General features: G+C 38.5%; 1 protein-coding gene across 6 annotated transcripts in view; it reads left to right on the forward strand.

Annotated features, from left to right (window-relative positions):
• The window catches only part of MAPK14 (mitogen-activated protein kinase 14), a 74872-nt gene that overhangs the window by 15427 nt on the left and 43709 nt on the right, over nucleotides 1–15736 (forward strand). For all 6 annotated transcript variants that reach the window (XM_011282246.3, XM_045057446.1, XM_003986062.4 and 3 more), the window contains exon 2: nucleotides 9580–9709. In XM_011282246.3, the coding sequence (XP_011280548.1) occupies nucleotides 9580–9709 (130 nt within the window). The remainder of the gene's footprint in view (nucleotides 1–9579; nucleotides 9710–15736) is intronic.

Below are 15736 nucleotides of genomic sequence, written 5' to 3' on the forward strand. Positions count from 1 at the left end.
CCTGAGTACCCAGTTTGTTTTTATTATATGGTTCCTGTGACTCATGTCTTAACTGGTTGTGTTCTCTTGTTGTGTGATGGCTTTAGTGGACTCAGAGCCAAAATTGAGACCCACCTCTAATGGGTATTTAGAAAGGACCTCACAATATACATTTTTTTTTCAAATTTTTAAAGGGTTATTTTTGAGAGAGCATGATTGGAGGAGGGGCAGAGAGAGAGGGAGGCACAGAATCCCAAACAGCCTCCAGGCTCTGAGCTGTCAGCACAGAGCCTGATGCGGGGCTTGAACTCACAAACTGCAGGATCAAGACCTAGGCTGAAGTGGGACGTAACAGCCACCCAGGCGCCCCTCATAATATGCATTTGTATATTAACCTCATCCGTCCAGAGTTTATTCTCCTGTAATCACTGTCATTTCAAATTATGTATGTACAGTTCCAGGCTGCTTTAAATCCATTGTGGAATAAAGTAGGATAAATAAATTTAGAAGTTAAACAATTATATTAGGATATATTAAGAATCTAGTAAGCCAGTTTTTTTCAGGGAGGGAGGAGGCAAGTATGAATGTGTACTTAACCATTCAGTTTTATTTAATGAATATTATATCCTATGCACTGGATTCATAGCAGATGAGTGACTGTGACATAACTGCTTTCAGTGAGTTTTACATTTTTTTCTTTAGTTTTTTCTTTACCATATCAATAACTTTGTAAAATGTGAGTTAATTTTAGAACTTTGGGAGACTTTATGTGAATTTACAGTTGGAGGAAAAACTTATTAAGCAATGTATCCTGAGTTTTAGTTTGGAGAACCTCACCATTGTAAAGATAATTCCATTTTATGATGTTGTTCATGAAAACAAGGTTTTTATTTGTAGCTCTAATTTAAAAAATGTGATTAAGAGGCCCAACTGGTAATACTAGTAAGTGAATCATTATCATAAAGGCAAAGCCAGTAGCTGCTCCTTGGGTTGCCCTTAATCCTGGGCAGTTTGGCATTCTGGAAAAAGAGTGAACACTGAAATTAGACCAACCTAGGTTTGAATCCCACTGTGTATGAGTTACGTGACCTTGGGTGAGTTGTTAATATTTCTGACCATCAGTTTCTTATTTTGGAAAGTAAATGTAACTATCTCAAAAAGTTATTATAAGGATTAAACATTTCCCAGATAGTATGTGACATGGTCAGGTATTCAGTAAATTTGAATTTCTTTCCTTTGAGTATTTAATTGGTTTTATTAGGTGATTAAGAAATTATTAATAATTTCTGCTTTGGGTGATTACAGTGTTCAATTTAGGATGAAATGAGTGATTTCTCCTCTCTCCAAACATTGCTTTGATTAGTGATAGTAACGGGAGGCTAGGTCAGAGCAGTTAAATGCTTAAAGCAGTGGTGTTGGGGATGGGTCGTATATTCCTTGTTTCAGTAGCTTTGCTATAGGGATTCTGCTTAACTGATAAACAGAAAGCAGTTTCTCTGAACAATTCCTGCTTGTTCTCTTTTGTAAGCGTATTATGTTTTAAAAAGTGCAAGTGTATGTCCTTTGAAGTAAAAATTACTTGTTCTAGGGAAATCATGCAATTATTGATGAAGCAGTATGAATTAAGATGTCCATTGTAGTAGTTTTTATAGTATTTGTGTGTGTGAATGAATAGAATGGCTATAATGCCCATCAATAAAGAGAATAGTTAAGTAGATTGTGGTGCAGATATTTAAGGAAATTACTGTAAATTATTGTTTAGTAAAATGGAAAATGCTTATGGCTTACGAACAGAGGATACAAATTTATGTTCTGTGAGTATAGCTATGTAAGTATCATTTGAAGGAGATACAATGTTAATAGTGGCTTTATTAAAGTTAGTACCTATTTTTTATTTTAGGTTAATAGAACAATATAGATGACTTATGCTTGTAATTCACTAATGACCTTATTAAAAGATATAAGCTCATTTTTTAAAAAAAAATCAGAGGATAGAAAAATATAAATAAGTAAAAATGTTAAAATTCTGAATATTTTAGATATTTCTTGTCTGCACATGTATATATACATGTACAAGTACACTTTTTTTTCCACAGATAGGCTCATTCTTTACTTCTGAAAGTTGTTTCTTCCCATCAATAATATAACATGTACATGTTAGTACTCCGTGGAGATTCTTGTTAATGGCTACAATATATGGGAGAATGTGCCATAATCTAAATTCTCTGTCGTTGAACATTAAGGTCATTTCTGGTTTTGTTCTTGTGAACAGGCTGCAGTAAACATTTGCATATTTTGAACCCAATTTATATATTATATGTAATTTTTATTATTTTTATTTAATCTGATTTTTTTAGAGAGAACACACAAGTGAGAGAGTGTGAGTGTTATTTTTATTTAATCTAATTTTTTTAGAGAGAGAGAACACACAAGTGAGAGAGTGAGAGCAGGAGAGGGGCAGAAAGAGTGGAGGGAGGAGGGGGAGAGAGAGAATATTAACCCACACTGGGCTCGATCTCACGACCCTGAGATTGTGACCTGAGCCAAAATCAAGACGCTTAACCAACTGAGACACCCAGGCACCCCATAAGTACATTTTTTTTTTTAAGTTTTATTTAAGTAATCTCTACACCTCACGTGAGGCTGGAACTCACAACTTTGAGATGAAGAGTCACATGCTCTTGCGACTGAGCCAGCTGGACGCCGCTATATATAAATTTGTATACACAATGTATATATTTTTGAACCCACTTTGTAGAAACGTGGTCAACTGTGTATAGTTACACTGTGTTGTTGGGCGTTCTTTGCTTTCATGTATGTTTCATAATCTCAGATGGCAAGTTCTGTGATATCAGGTACTATGTTTAGTGTTTCTTTTATATCCATAAAGCTCTCGTGAAGGAGATATTTCAGCAAATACTCAGGAAGTGATACTTTGGTATTTGTAAGAAACCACATCATTGACTCCATCAGTGTCCTAAATTCACAGGGAGTAGTTAGAACTTTAGGGATTGAGAAACTTCCCCTACATAAAGTAATGCATCCAGAGTGAAAGTTTTTTCTTCTGAAATGCTTATTAATGCTATCCAGAGTTCAATGTAAAATTACAAGAAATAATTTGTCCATATGAAATGCAATTAATTATAGTAGGAAGCATTTTAGAAAGGCAGAGTTCATATAATTAGGATATATTTAAAATGGACTGAACTGTTGGCAAAGTTGAACTTGATTATTCTTTAAGAGTTCCATTCAGAGATCCATTAAGGAGTCATTCAATGGTATCCATTAAGAGTTCGTGCTTGAAAACATACCAGCTGAATATGAATCTCAGCTCTGCCATTTGCTGTCCATACTGCGGGCACATTATTTAATCGCTTTGTGCCTCAGTTTTCTCATCTGTACAATGGAAATAATAATAATAATGTCTTTTTCTTTTAAGAGAGTGAGAGCATGCACCAGCTGAGGAAAAGGGCAGAGAGAGAGAGAATCCCAAGCAGGCTCCATGCTCATCAGGGAGCCCAACACTGGGCTTGATCCCATGACCCTGGGATCATGACCTGAGCCGAAACCAAGAGTTGGACGCTCAACCAGATGAGTCACCCAGGCGCCCCAATAATGATGTCTTTTTGATAAAGATGTTCATTTATGTAAAGATCTAAAAATAGTATCTTGCAATAACAAAGCACTCAATGATTGTATGTTTTTAACATTACTATCAGTTTCTTGTTGGATGCTATTGAATTTATTTTTCTTTTAAGATTTTATTTTTAAGTAATTCTACACCCTACGTGGGGCTCGAAATTACAACCCGAGATCATAAGTCGCACGCTCCACCGACTAAGCCAGCTGGGTGCCCCTGGACGCTACCGAATTTGTAAAAATTGAGAGCCAAATAATAAAGTTGAAGATTTTTCTTTCATGTTTCAGATAACTGCATTACAAAATACTCTTTCATGCTTTTGTTAAGCATATTTTGAGAGTGTGCCCCTGCCGGGCATTATGCTAAGTACTGTGCAATACAGAAGTGATAAACCAGAAGACAGTAACTGCCCTCCAGGTGCTTATGATGAATGGGAAAGGCAGACATTATTAATGTCTAATAATTAAGCTTTACTATAGGCCAGGCCCTTTTGCTAAAGCTACTACAAAAGTTATCACATTTAATCTTAACAAGCATTCTCTTTATTAGATACGTACCTTCTCCTCATTTTATATATAAGCCCGAGAGAATTTAATTAACTTTCTCAAGATTATATAGCTACTAAGTGACAGAATTTGAATTGAAATCCAGATTGTCTAATACCAAAGCCCTAGCCCTTATTTAACCACCCTGCTGGGTGGTAAATAAACATACAGTAATAAATTGTGATTATTGGGATAGGGTACTGGTTAATCCTAGCCTACCTTTTGCTGAATAGATACAGGAGTCAAATAGAGATGAAAATATGTACTTTATTACTGTAAAGCTGGCATGGAGAACAGCTTGGACAGGCAGCTCAAGTAGCCTTCTTATTTTTTCCCTACTGAGTTGAACTTGCACATTCAGTCATAGGCAGGTCAGCTAGAAACCTGATGACATTCCTTGCTCCAGGAGGTCCCCAAGGGCTTATCAGTGGAGGAGAGAACATGTTCAGCCTACAGGTGGGCAGGCAAACTGAGGTGGAGAGTTGAGAAGGATGGGTCACATAGCAGGGGCCATTTTCTGTCTCACAAGAGCCATTGAGGGGTTTAGAGAAGAGTATAAGTTGACTTGGTACTTCCAAGAGGGAAGAAGTTATTATTTTATGGGTTTGTAGGAACAGGAGTGGGAGAGAAGAGAACACCCCCTCCCTTTTTGTAGGATAAGGCAGGAAACAAGAAGGAGGGTGTCGTGACAGAGAATAACAGACCTGTTGATACATCTCTGAGGGGGATGGCTATTTAACCCAATGCTTGAAGAAGAAGGATTCGGCTGTAGGGTAGAGTGGAGGTGGGAGAGAAGAGCAGCTCAGGAACCAGAAACAGCCTGTCTGAAGAGTGTAAGGAACTAAAAGGAGCCAGCATGTTCAAAACATAGTGGCTGGGGGAAAGGAAAGAGTCATGCAGGAGCAGGTTAGAGTGGTCATTGGTGGTCAGGTCATCTGAGCCTTGTAGGCTATGATAGGAAACTTGCATTTTATTTTATGTACCAAGGAAATTTCTTGAAGGATTTGAAAGCAGTGGGTAGTGTCATCTAATTTATATTTTTAAAAGATTGAATTGGATGCTTGTGGTGAGTGTATTAGAATGTAACAAAACAGGGGCGCCTGGGTGGCTCAGTCGGTTAAGCGTCCCAACTTCGGCTCAGGTCATGATCTCACGGTCCGTGAGTTCGAGCCCCGTGTCAGGCTCTGTGCTGACAGCTCAGAGCCTGAAGTCTGTTTCAGATTCTGTGTCTCCCTCTCTCTGACCCTCCCCCATTCATGCTCTGTCTCTGTCTCAAAAATAAATAAATGTTAAAAAAAATTAAAAAAAAAGAAAAAGAATGTCACAAAACAGGAGGTAGGGAGCCCAGCAGAAGAAGGCAGGCTGGTGACGAGGATGATTTGGACTAGTATGTTAGCAGTGCAATGAAGAGAAGTTGAATTAGAGATGTATTTTGGAGATGGGAAACTACAAGACTTGCCGATAGGTTTGGATGGGGACCAGGAGGCTGGAGCTGGAGGAAAGGGAGAAAACAAGTGATACTCAGATGTGTGACTTGAGCAATTGGATGGAAAGTCCATTTATTGAAATATAAGAGACAAGGAGAGGAATAGTTATAGGTGTTTTGAACTTGCTAAGCTTTAAGGTGCTTATGTGTTTTTCATATGGAGATGTTAGGAAGGCAGTCAGGCTCAGAGAAGGGATTTCAGTGAGAGATTTGGGAGTTTTCAATATAAGATGGCATTTAAGTCTTGGACATAGATGAGATTATCCAGAAGAATGTAGGAGAGAGAAGAGGGCCTAGTGCCATGCCCTGAGGAACTAACAGAGTTCAAGTAGAGGAACCACATGCGATGAGGATAGAGAGGGAGTTGCCATAGAGGTCACAGAAAACCAGTAGAATGTGCTGATACGGACTCCAGAATGGAGAGTGTTTAGAGAAAGGGGAAGTGTTAACCATGTCAATTTCTAATCCAGAAAAGTGGCAGTTGGATTTGGTAACAGGTCATTAGTGACCCGAGAAGAACGGTTTCAGTGTAATGGGTTGAGGAAAGAATGGGAGCCAAGGAAATGACTCACACCTTGAGATACACATGAATTACCTGGAGACCTTGTCCAAATGTAGATTCTACTTTAAGGCCTGAGATTCTGCATTTCTAAAGAGCTCCCACATAATGCCAGTGTTGCTGGTCTGTGGAATGGCAGAGGTAAAGACTTCACTGTGGGTTAGAGTTACGTGGCGGGCTTCATAAAATGCAGATTGCTGGACCCACTTCAGGGTTTCCAATTCAGTAGGTCTAGGGTGACACCTGAGAATGTGCATTTCTTATAAGTTCCCAGGTGACACGAATGCTACTGGTCTAGGAACCATACTTTGAGAACCCTTGGAGAACATTAACTGTAGTGAGGAGCTTTCAGGGTTAAGTTTTTGTTTGTTTGTTGAGGGTGGGAAATAACTAGAGCATATTTATGTTGATGAGAATGATCCAAAAGATAGGCAGAAACTCAGAATGGAGAGAGAAAAGGAATGAAGGAGTAAAGAACTTGAAAGGAGGAGGGAGATGGCTCCAAAGTGAGAGGTCTTGGATTTTTGTAAGAAAGGACATGTGTTCTTAGTTAGAGCAAGAGACAAAGCAGAGAAGATAGGTCCAACTGCAGGTGGGTTTGTAGACTTACCCAGGAGGCAGATGGAGCTTCCCTTTGATGGTTTCTATTTTCCCAATGAAGCCAAGGACAACTTTGAGGGAAGAGAGTGAATTAGAGGTTTGAAGAGAGTGACAGTGTCAAATGATGACTTTGAGTAAGAAAATGGACTTCCTAGGGAAAAAAAATGGCAGTTTTAGGGCACTTGGGTGGCTCGGTTGAGTGTCCAGCTCTTGGTTTCAGCTCAGGTCATGATCTCACGGTTCATGAGTTCAAGCCCCGTGTTGCGTTCTGCACTGACAGTGCAGAGCCTACTAGGGGTTCTCTCTCTTCCTTTCTCTCTCTCCTTCTTTCTCCGCCCCTTCCCTGCTCTTGTTCTTTCTCTCAAAATAAATGAGTAAACTTAAAAAAAGTTTTCTTAAAAAAAAAAAGTGGCAGTTTTGAGAGCCTTATTTGAGGGTAAGGCCAGAAATTAAGAATGAAACCAGTCTGTATGATTGTCCTTTTTTTTTTTTTTTCTTCAACCACAATTTGTTCTTGGATGCAGACAAGGGAAATAAAAATAGTTGAGATCACCCAAAGTCAGACTTTATCCAGGTGAGTATAGGAGAGAGAGGCAAACACACAAGGGAACATACAATCTAAGCCAGGTGAGAAGGAAAATGAAGATGGGAGAGGGCTTGAAGGGTCGAATCAGGCAATGACGATGACGTCCACAAATTGTTGTAGTCAGGATACAATTAAACTAGAAGTAAACTGAAAGGCAAAGAAGGTTTGTGATGGAAAACGGGTGCTGGCATTCAAAATTGTGTAGGCAGGGCAGCTTTTGGTGGAGACAGAGGTCCAGGGTGTGACCATGGAGGTGGCTGGACGAGGTGGAGTTTCCTGGAGAGGTCAGGAAACCGAGAGGCCAGGATGTTGGATGTGCCTTCCACCTGGATGTTGAAGTTGCCAAGAATGATGACAGATGTTGAGGGTGGAGAGAGACTTTGAGATAGGAACTAACTTTTTGGTAAATAATGGAAAATTCCAGGTCAGTGGATTATAGCAGCAGAGAGAATGGAACTAATGGAGAATTAGAGGCTGGAAGTAGACATGGTTGGCAAGGAGGAAATCTGCCCCACCTGCTAACTTTGAGGTACCTGGGATGTGCCCGCTAAGGGCAGGGCTGTAAGACAAGTAGTGTCTTCAAGGTAGAGCCTAGTTTCAATTAAATCAAAGAGTTGGAGGGAAGGCTCAGAAAAGGGGTTGAAGATTTACAGGAGTTGATAACAAATTGGGAGTTGAAGAGTAAGGACATAGTGTAAGGATTTGGGAGTGAAGGGAGGGGAACTTCTGGAACAAGTACAGAGTCACATGGGAAAGAGTTTGGTCATGGTAGATGATCCCAAAGTCTTGGATGCCCATTAGAGGCTGAGATAAACAGGAGGATGCGGCATGATTGGATTAGCCCAGTCTCTAAAAATAATTAAAATACACATCAGGATTCTTGCTGTAGTTGTCCTACATGATCTAGCCTCTGCCCATGCCTCTGACCTCATTCTTTTCTACTCTCCCCTTGCTCCCTGCGTCCCACCTACACAGGCCATCTTTATGCCCTCCAGCACGCCATAGTTTTTCTACCACTGTTTCTTTTTTCCTTTGTTTGCACTAGCTCTTCTGAGAGGCAGCATGGCAAAGTGGTTAATAGCATCAGCTGTGGATCCAAATTCCCTGCTCCTGCCACTTTCTAGCTTTGTGATCACGGTCAAGTTGCTTAATCTCTCCGTGCTTCAGTTTCCGAATTTCTGACTGGGGGAATGATAATAGCATTCACTTTGTAGGGGTGTTAGGGATTAAAAATTATTTTAATTTTAATTTTAAAAATTAATGTAAAGGGCCTAGAACAGTTTCTGGTATGTGATAAAGACTCCATAAATATTAATAGTACTGTTGTTGTTGTTTTCTGTTTGACGTTCTTTTTCCCTGTACCTTTATATGGCTATTGCTTTCTCATCATTCAGTCGTCTCAGCTCAAATGTACTTCCTCAGACATTCTAGCTAAAGTAGCAAAACCCCACTGGCTGTCTTCATTTGTCCCATTCTGTTTTATTTAGTCCTAACATTCATCACTATTCGATATTATTTTTATTATCCTGCTCTTCCCTCCCCCCATCCCCTGAGGGCTGAGATTTGTTGACCTGTTCCTTACTACATCTAAGCTTCTAAAAAGTGGCAGATACTTTGTCGATGCTCAGGAAATTGTTGTGCCAACTCATTGCCCTGAAAGCATCCCAAACCCTCCTCTCTGGTCAGGCAGTATTTGGTGGCAAGGTGACAGTGAAGGCTACATCAGAGAAGACAGAGTCCAGCTCTTTATGTATCAGTCTATTGGCTCATGTAGATGAAGTGGCTGCTTATTTTCGTGTTAACTGGGACACAACTACATCCATTTTTAAATTTATTGTCTAGCTGCTTTCTATGACCACAGAGTTGTTGACGAGTTGTGACAAAGACCCTAAGCCTCCCAGAGTCTAAAATATTTACTATCTGGTCCTTCATAGAAAAAATTTTCTGATCCCTGATTTAGATGCATCAAAAAAAAAGATGAGAAGGAAACACCAAAAATAACAGATTACTTTGGATAGTAGGATTATAGGTTGTTTTAGTTTTTATGTTTATACTTTTTACTTTTTATGTATCTTTGTGTAGATCCATTTAATCTGAAAATGGAAAAGCCTTATAAATACTGATTTTGAAATATTTAAAGCACATTTAATGATGAATTCTTCCTGTGTTTTTTTTTTTCCTTAGTGCTGCCTTTGACACAAAAACTGGGTTACGTGTGGCAGTGAAGAAGCTCTCCAGACCGTTTCAGTCCATCATTCATGCCAAAAGGACCTACAGAGAACTGCGGTTACTTAAACATATGAAACATGAAAATGTAAGTTATTCATTCAAGGAAGAATAAATGCTGCTGTTGAATAAACTGGAAAAAGTTGTGTTTTAATTGCTGCAAATGGGCGTACATTAGAACGCATCACGCTGTGGACCGTGCCTCGTACTGGGGTGTAGTGGCCACTGCATTGAACAGACTTTTTTAATGAAAGGATTTTTGAGAGAAAAGATTAAACAAATTTGCATTCTTTACTACATTTACTTCAGGCTGTAGTGTCCAAATATGGGAGTCCAAGGCTATTTTATGTTATTATGGATTATTTCGGTGGGCAAGTTTGAGGCAGCATGTGTTAGGCTCACTGAATGTCCTTTCAAAGGTGGCTGTTATTTTATGGATAATTTAATATTATAATTTTCCTTTTTAATCTTTTTCAAGACAGCTTTTCCAAATTCAGGCATTTTAATAAATGTGACAAACACATCGTTTAAGTTAAATATAACTTTTTCTTTTCTGTCAGTTTGGGAATTTGAAAGCAATGCCATACTGCAAAAAATCCTAAAATCCTAGAAAATCCTAATACCGTGGGGGCGTTTGGGTGGCTCTGTCGGTTGAGCATCCGACTCTTGGTTTCAGCTCAGGTCATGATCTCATGTTCCGTGAGATTGAGCCCTGAGTAGGGCTCTGTGCTTGCCTGCTTGTGACAGCACAGAGCCTGCTTGGGGTTCTCTTCCTCTCTCTCTGCCCCACCCCCACTCTGCTCACTGGCACGAGTGCACACACATACACACACTCTCTCTTTCAAAATAAATAAATAAACGTAAAAACCCCAATGCAGTAAATAAAGGGATGCAATTGCAATGTTAGCTGAAAGAGAAAAAAAACAATTGGTTGAAGATACTTACTTTCCTAAATTTCAAAATCGAGTTTAAAAGAATTTATGTGATTGTGTATGAAAGGATCTGTAAAATTTGTAGCATTGTAGAAACAGTGGCGATAGAGATTTTAGAATCATTTGACCCTATGGATTGTTACTGTGTAGAAAAAAATTCAAAATCCGTAAATTTATTACTTGGCTATTCAGACCTTTTCTGTCTTAATAATTGAATTTTTTCCCATGGTAAGAAAAAAATTACAGAGATGTGATCCTTTATTAACATACATTTGCTTCCCAAGGTACAAATTTCTTCTACATTGGGAGCATTGAGACTTAAATTTGGAATTGGATTATGGATGCTCTTGTAATTACAGCTATAGCTTCTTATTTATTTTCATAGTTTGTTTTAATTGCATCCTATTGAGCAAGTTGTTCTCCACAGGTAACCTCTATTCCTGGGTATAGTGTGCATGAGCATCCATGTGCAAACCTGAGTTTTTAAAGAGTTCCGTGCAGAGCTGCAGCCTTCCCAATCAGTGACATGTTTACAAGAAGTTGATATACATGGAAAAAGCCAGCAGGAGAAGCTCTCTTCCAGGGTCTGCATAAAATCAAGGTGGCCTGGCAGCTTAACTGATGCGTTTACATTTGGTTTTTAACACAGTTGAGTGTGTATGCTGTTTTTCATTACACATTAATAAATGTGACAAAGACATTATCATAGCTTTTAAATAAAGAATACTTTGAAAATGGAATACAAGCCAAACATTTATGGAACCCCAAAGCACTTTCAGGAGGCCTTGGGATCCCACCGATGTTGCCAGCGCTCATTTACGAACATCTGGTTTAGATTACCAGCGCCATACTTTATTGTTCTGCCTCGCTTCATAGACCATTTAAGCCAATGTTTAGGGCAGGGATTCTTTTGGGTTATCTGAATCCATGCCTTGGCTTTTCTACTGGTCATAAGAAACAGCCTTATTTAGTTTTTTGTGCTTTAGTTTTCTGTAATGAGACACTTCAAAATGTGTCTTATATGATATTAGGCTGGTTACATTTGGGTCACTCTGTAGAAACGAAAAGGCCACAGTGATGGGATATAATTGTTCTAATTTAGGAGAGGCTAAAAGAATCTTTTAAAAAAGAGGACTGATAGCATTAGGATTTTAATCTACACAAGGTGTTGTATAAGCAGCTCGCTTAATAGCAGTTGGTCTTTTTATGGTAACGTGTTTAGGTTTTAGCGGTATGAATGTAGAGCACCTGTACTTAAGTATTGGTGATTTGGTTTTGAACAAAAGAAGGCACATGGCTCAACGTTTCAGAGTTCTCTCTTCTGTTGGCAAGTATTTGAAGGAGGAATGGGAAGGGGCTAACAGACTTTGACTCCATGTAGAAAAATTCCTGAACTTGAGCCTATTCTACAAACCCTTAGGAACTGACAGTGTAAAAGCAGTTTTACCCAGGGAAGAGCCAAGGCTTCCAAGTAAGTTTAATCGAGGATTTTTAGAGGAGTTCCTCTCCTTCATCTTCCTCTTTCTCTTCCTCTTTCTTTTTCTTAAATGACTTTTTTGGGGGTTGCCTGCCTGGCCCAGTCAGTAGAGCATGTGACTCTTGATCTCCGGGTTGTGAATTTGAGCCCCGCCTTGGGTGTAGATATTACTTAAAAATAAAATCTGTAAAATAAATAAGTAAATAACTCTTTTGGGCCACGGTACAATTTTTAACTAGCCACCAGGCCTCCAAAACAGTAGCAGCTTAAAACTCTTGACAATATTAAGTATTGGTAACAAATGTAATTTCTAGGTGCCAAATGCACATGTGATCTTTTGCCCAAAAATGCTGGACTCAGAATCAATATGTCATCTTGAGTTTATTTCTTTTATTAGTGATAACGAATGGCAGACACACATTTACCAGATGGGTAAAGGGGAATGAGCTAGGGAGAATATCCTCTGTGCCTATAAGAGTTATTCTTTGAACAAAGTTACCTGGTGCATTCCTGATTGAACTTGCGACCTTGATCTCATTAACACCTGCTCTAAGGAAACATGAAAGGGGAGCATCTTGCCAGCTGCAGCTTTTTGCCTTCTGGGTAGGTACTGTAAAGATTGCCTGGAGTTAAGGGCCTGGAGATCTGTGCATTTTGAAATTTAAAACTATTCAAGGAATCCTTTAAAAATTTTTATTTGGGATCTACCTTACCGTGGTAGATCCGGTCATTGTTTTGGTGCACTTGTGTTAAAGATATTAAATGTTGTTGGTTTCTGAGTTAAAGTGGGTTTTCTCTTGAGTGTGTGCCAATTTGGTAAAAATGTATCACTTCTGTCTATCAGTTTTTGACCGTTGTAGGACAGTCATCAGGGACATTTGCTGATTATTTGTATTGTAAATGTCTTTTCTAAATAATTGATTCCTGGGTTACTTTTGGGTGTCTGAAAGCAGGAGTAAAGAAACAGGCTAAAATATAACTTGAATTAAAAGGAAATTTCCATTCAAGAAATGGGAAATAGGGGCACCTGGGTGGCTCAGTTGGTTCAGCATCCAACTCTTGATTTTGGCTCAGATCATGATCTCACGATGTGGGATAGAGCTCCTTGTTGGGCTCTGTGCTGAGCATGGAGCCTGCTTGGGATCCTCTCTCCCTCTCTCTCTCTGCCTCTACCCCACTTGTGCTCTCTCTCTCTCAAAATCAATAAACAAACAAACATTTAGCAAAATAAGAATTGAGAAGTGAATAGATTATGGAATGTTCCCCCAAGTTCCCCAGTTTAATGCTGGGAAACTCGTTTTATAGTATTTTCCTTTTTGTGAGTACTCCATAAATACAATTAATGTAATGTAATTAATGTAAAAGCCCACAAAAAATTAAAGATACTTTGATGTAACATGGGTAGTTTTAATCTCATAAGATGTGTCCTTTTAAAGAAATTGAAATTTGATAGACTGTTTACTAACATGCTTGTGCTGTTATTTTTCCCAAATCAGTTTATTGTGCTCCTTGCAGGCATGCTTCTTAGCCATTTGAATAATTTAGATTAGCTTTGTATCTCAGATTTCGTTACTGGAAGTAGCTGCTTCAGATTGTTTCTGTGATTTGTATTTTGTAATTCTTTATAAACTCTAAGGACTGTGATCACCACTTAATTTGGTAATCCACAGAGGGTCAGTCCTTTGTGCTAGGCGCCTTCAGTTACACTGTCTCCTTAATCTTCCTCACGATGTGATAAAAATACGCATCCCCCTCTCTTTCATATGAGGAAAATGAGGCTCAGAGAGGATTCCTTTCTTTCATTTATTTAACAAATATTACTTGAGGTGCTATGTGCCAGACAGTATTCCAAGTGCTGGGGTTATTGGAATGAAAAAGACATAAGTTCATGGATCCAGGAAATCACAAACTGACTGTGGAGTTTAGACTTACAGCTGTTTGATTCCAAAATGCTTGTTGTGTTTTCAAATTGAAGTTGGAGCTTTATTTGAAAATATTTTGGACTTACATTGTTTTACTATCTTTGAGGTAACTCTTACATGAAAAATCCTATGTAAATTGACATCTAGTGTTTTAATTTTACTTTAATTTGAGGATTTTCACAATCACAATTGAAATAATGTAAAACAATGTAAATTGTTTTAAACTTTTCCTGTCATTGGGGAGATGGAGCATCTCACGTAATAAGAATCAATGATTAAAAAATATTGGAACAGTTGAACGAAATCGACTTCTAGATCTCAGTTACCTAAAGTACAAGTGGGGATGGGCAGAGTAATCAAAAGACCAAAGATCTTAAGCCAGGAGTAAATCAGGCTCAAGAAAAACAGTTATGGTTTAGATGGAGAAGGTAAAAGAAAATGATGTGACTTAAATTTAAAGCACGATTCAGAGCTGTTACAAGGTCACAGATACACTATTGGTGGGAATGTAAATTGACCTCAGCTTTATGTAGGACAATTTGACAATACTAAGATCCTTAAATATATCAGTATCCTTTGATGCTGTAATTCTATTTGTTGAAATTTATTTTCTGGAAGGAAATACAAGATGTGCAAAATATATATTACATACACATGTACATGCACAGTTGCAGTGTTCCTTAAATGTCCAAAGATAGGAAATTGGTTAATTAACGGTATATACAAATGGTAGAGCATGAAATATATTTGAGGATATGAGAATAGTCATTATATAGTGACAAGGCAGGATATAAAACTGTATGCAGAATATAACCCGAACTTATTTTACATATATCAGAAAAATCAAAGGAAATATCTCAAAATGTTAATGATAGTTATAATGGGTAGTACAGTTATAAGTAATTTTGGTTTTCCTTTTTTTTTTTTTAAGTTTATTTATTTATTTTGAGAAAGAGAGAAAGCATGAGCAGGAAGGGGCAGAGAGAGGGGGAGAGAGAGAATCCCAAGCAGGCTCTGTGCTGTCAACAACGAGCCAATGTGGGGCTCGATCTCACAAACTGCAAGGTCATGACCTGAGCCGAAATCAAGAGTTGGACATGTAATCATCTGAGCCACCCAGGCATCCCAGTTTTGGTTTTCTTGTATACAGTTGTCTGGGTAATGATCTTACAGGTACCTTTCCTTTGGAATAAGATGTAAAGTTTTGGAAAGCTATTCTCCTTGACTTCCAAGGCCTTTCTCTTTTGGGTTCAGGCTATATAATTGAAATTGCTTTTAAAAGCCTGATAGTTGAATGAGTGGAGTAACATTCTAATTAAAAGTGTTCTTTTTCATGATAAGGTTTTGAGCATTGGTGTATTTTACTTTCAGAGCTGTTTGTTTAGCTTGGTTGGTTAGAGCAACATGCTAATGAGGCCACTGTCATGGGTCAATTTTCATGAAGGCCATTTGGCTTTCATTTGTTTCATTTCCAGATATTCTTTTTTTTTTTCTTCAATATATGAAATTTATTGTCAAATTGGTTTCCATACAACACCCAGTGGTCATCCCAAAAAATGCCCTCTTCAATACCCATCACCCACCCTCCCCTCCCTCCCACCCCACTTCAGCCCTCAGTTGGTTCTCATTTTTTAAGAGTCTCTTATGCTTTGGCTCTCTCCCCCTCTAACCTCTCTCTCTTTTTTTTTTTTTTTTTTTCCTTCCCCTCCCCCATGGGTTCCTGTTAAGTTTCTCAGGATCATTTCCAGATATTCTTAACTCTTGTTTTAGAAGTAACTGATGGT

The sequence above is a fragment of the Felis catus genome, chromosome B2 (assembly GCF_018350175.1).
Source record: "Felis catus isolate Fca126 chromosome B2, F.catus_Fca126_mat1.0, whole genome shotgun sequence".
Taxonomy (NCBI): Eukaryota; Metazoa; Chordata; class Mammalia; order Carnivora; family Felidae; genus Felis; species Felis catus.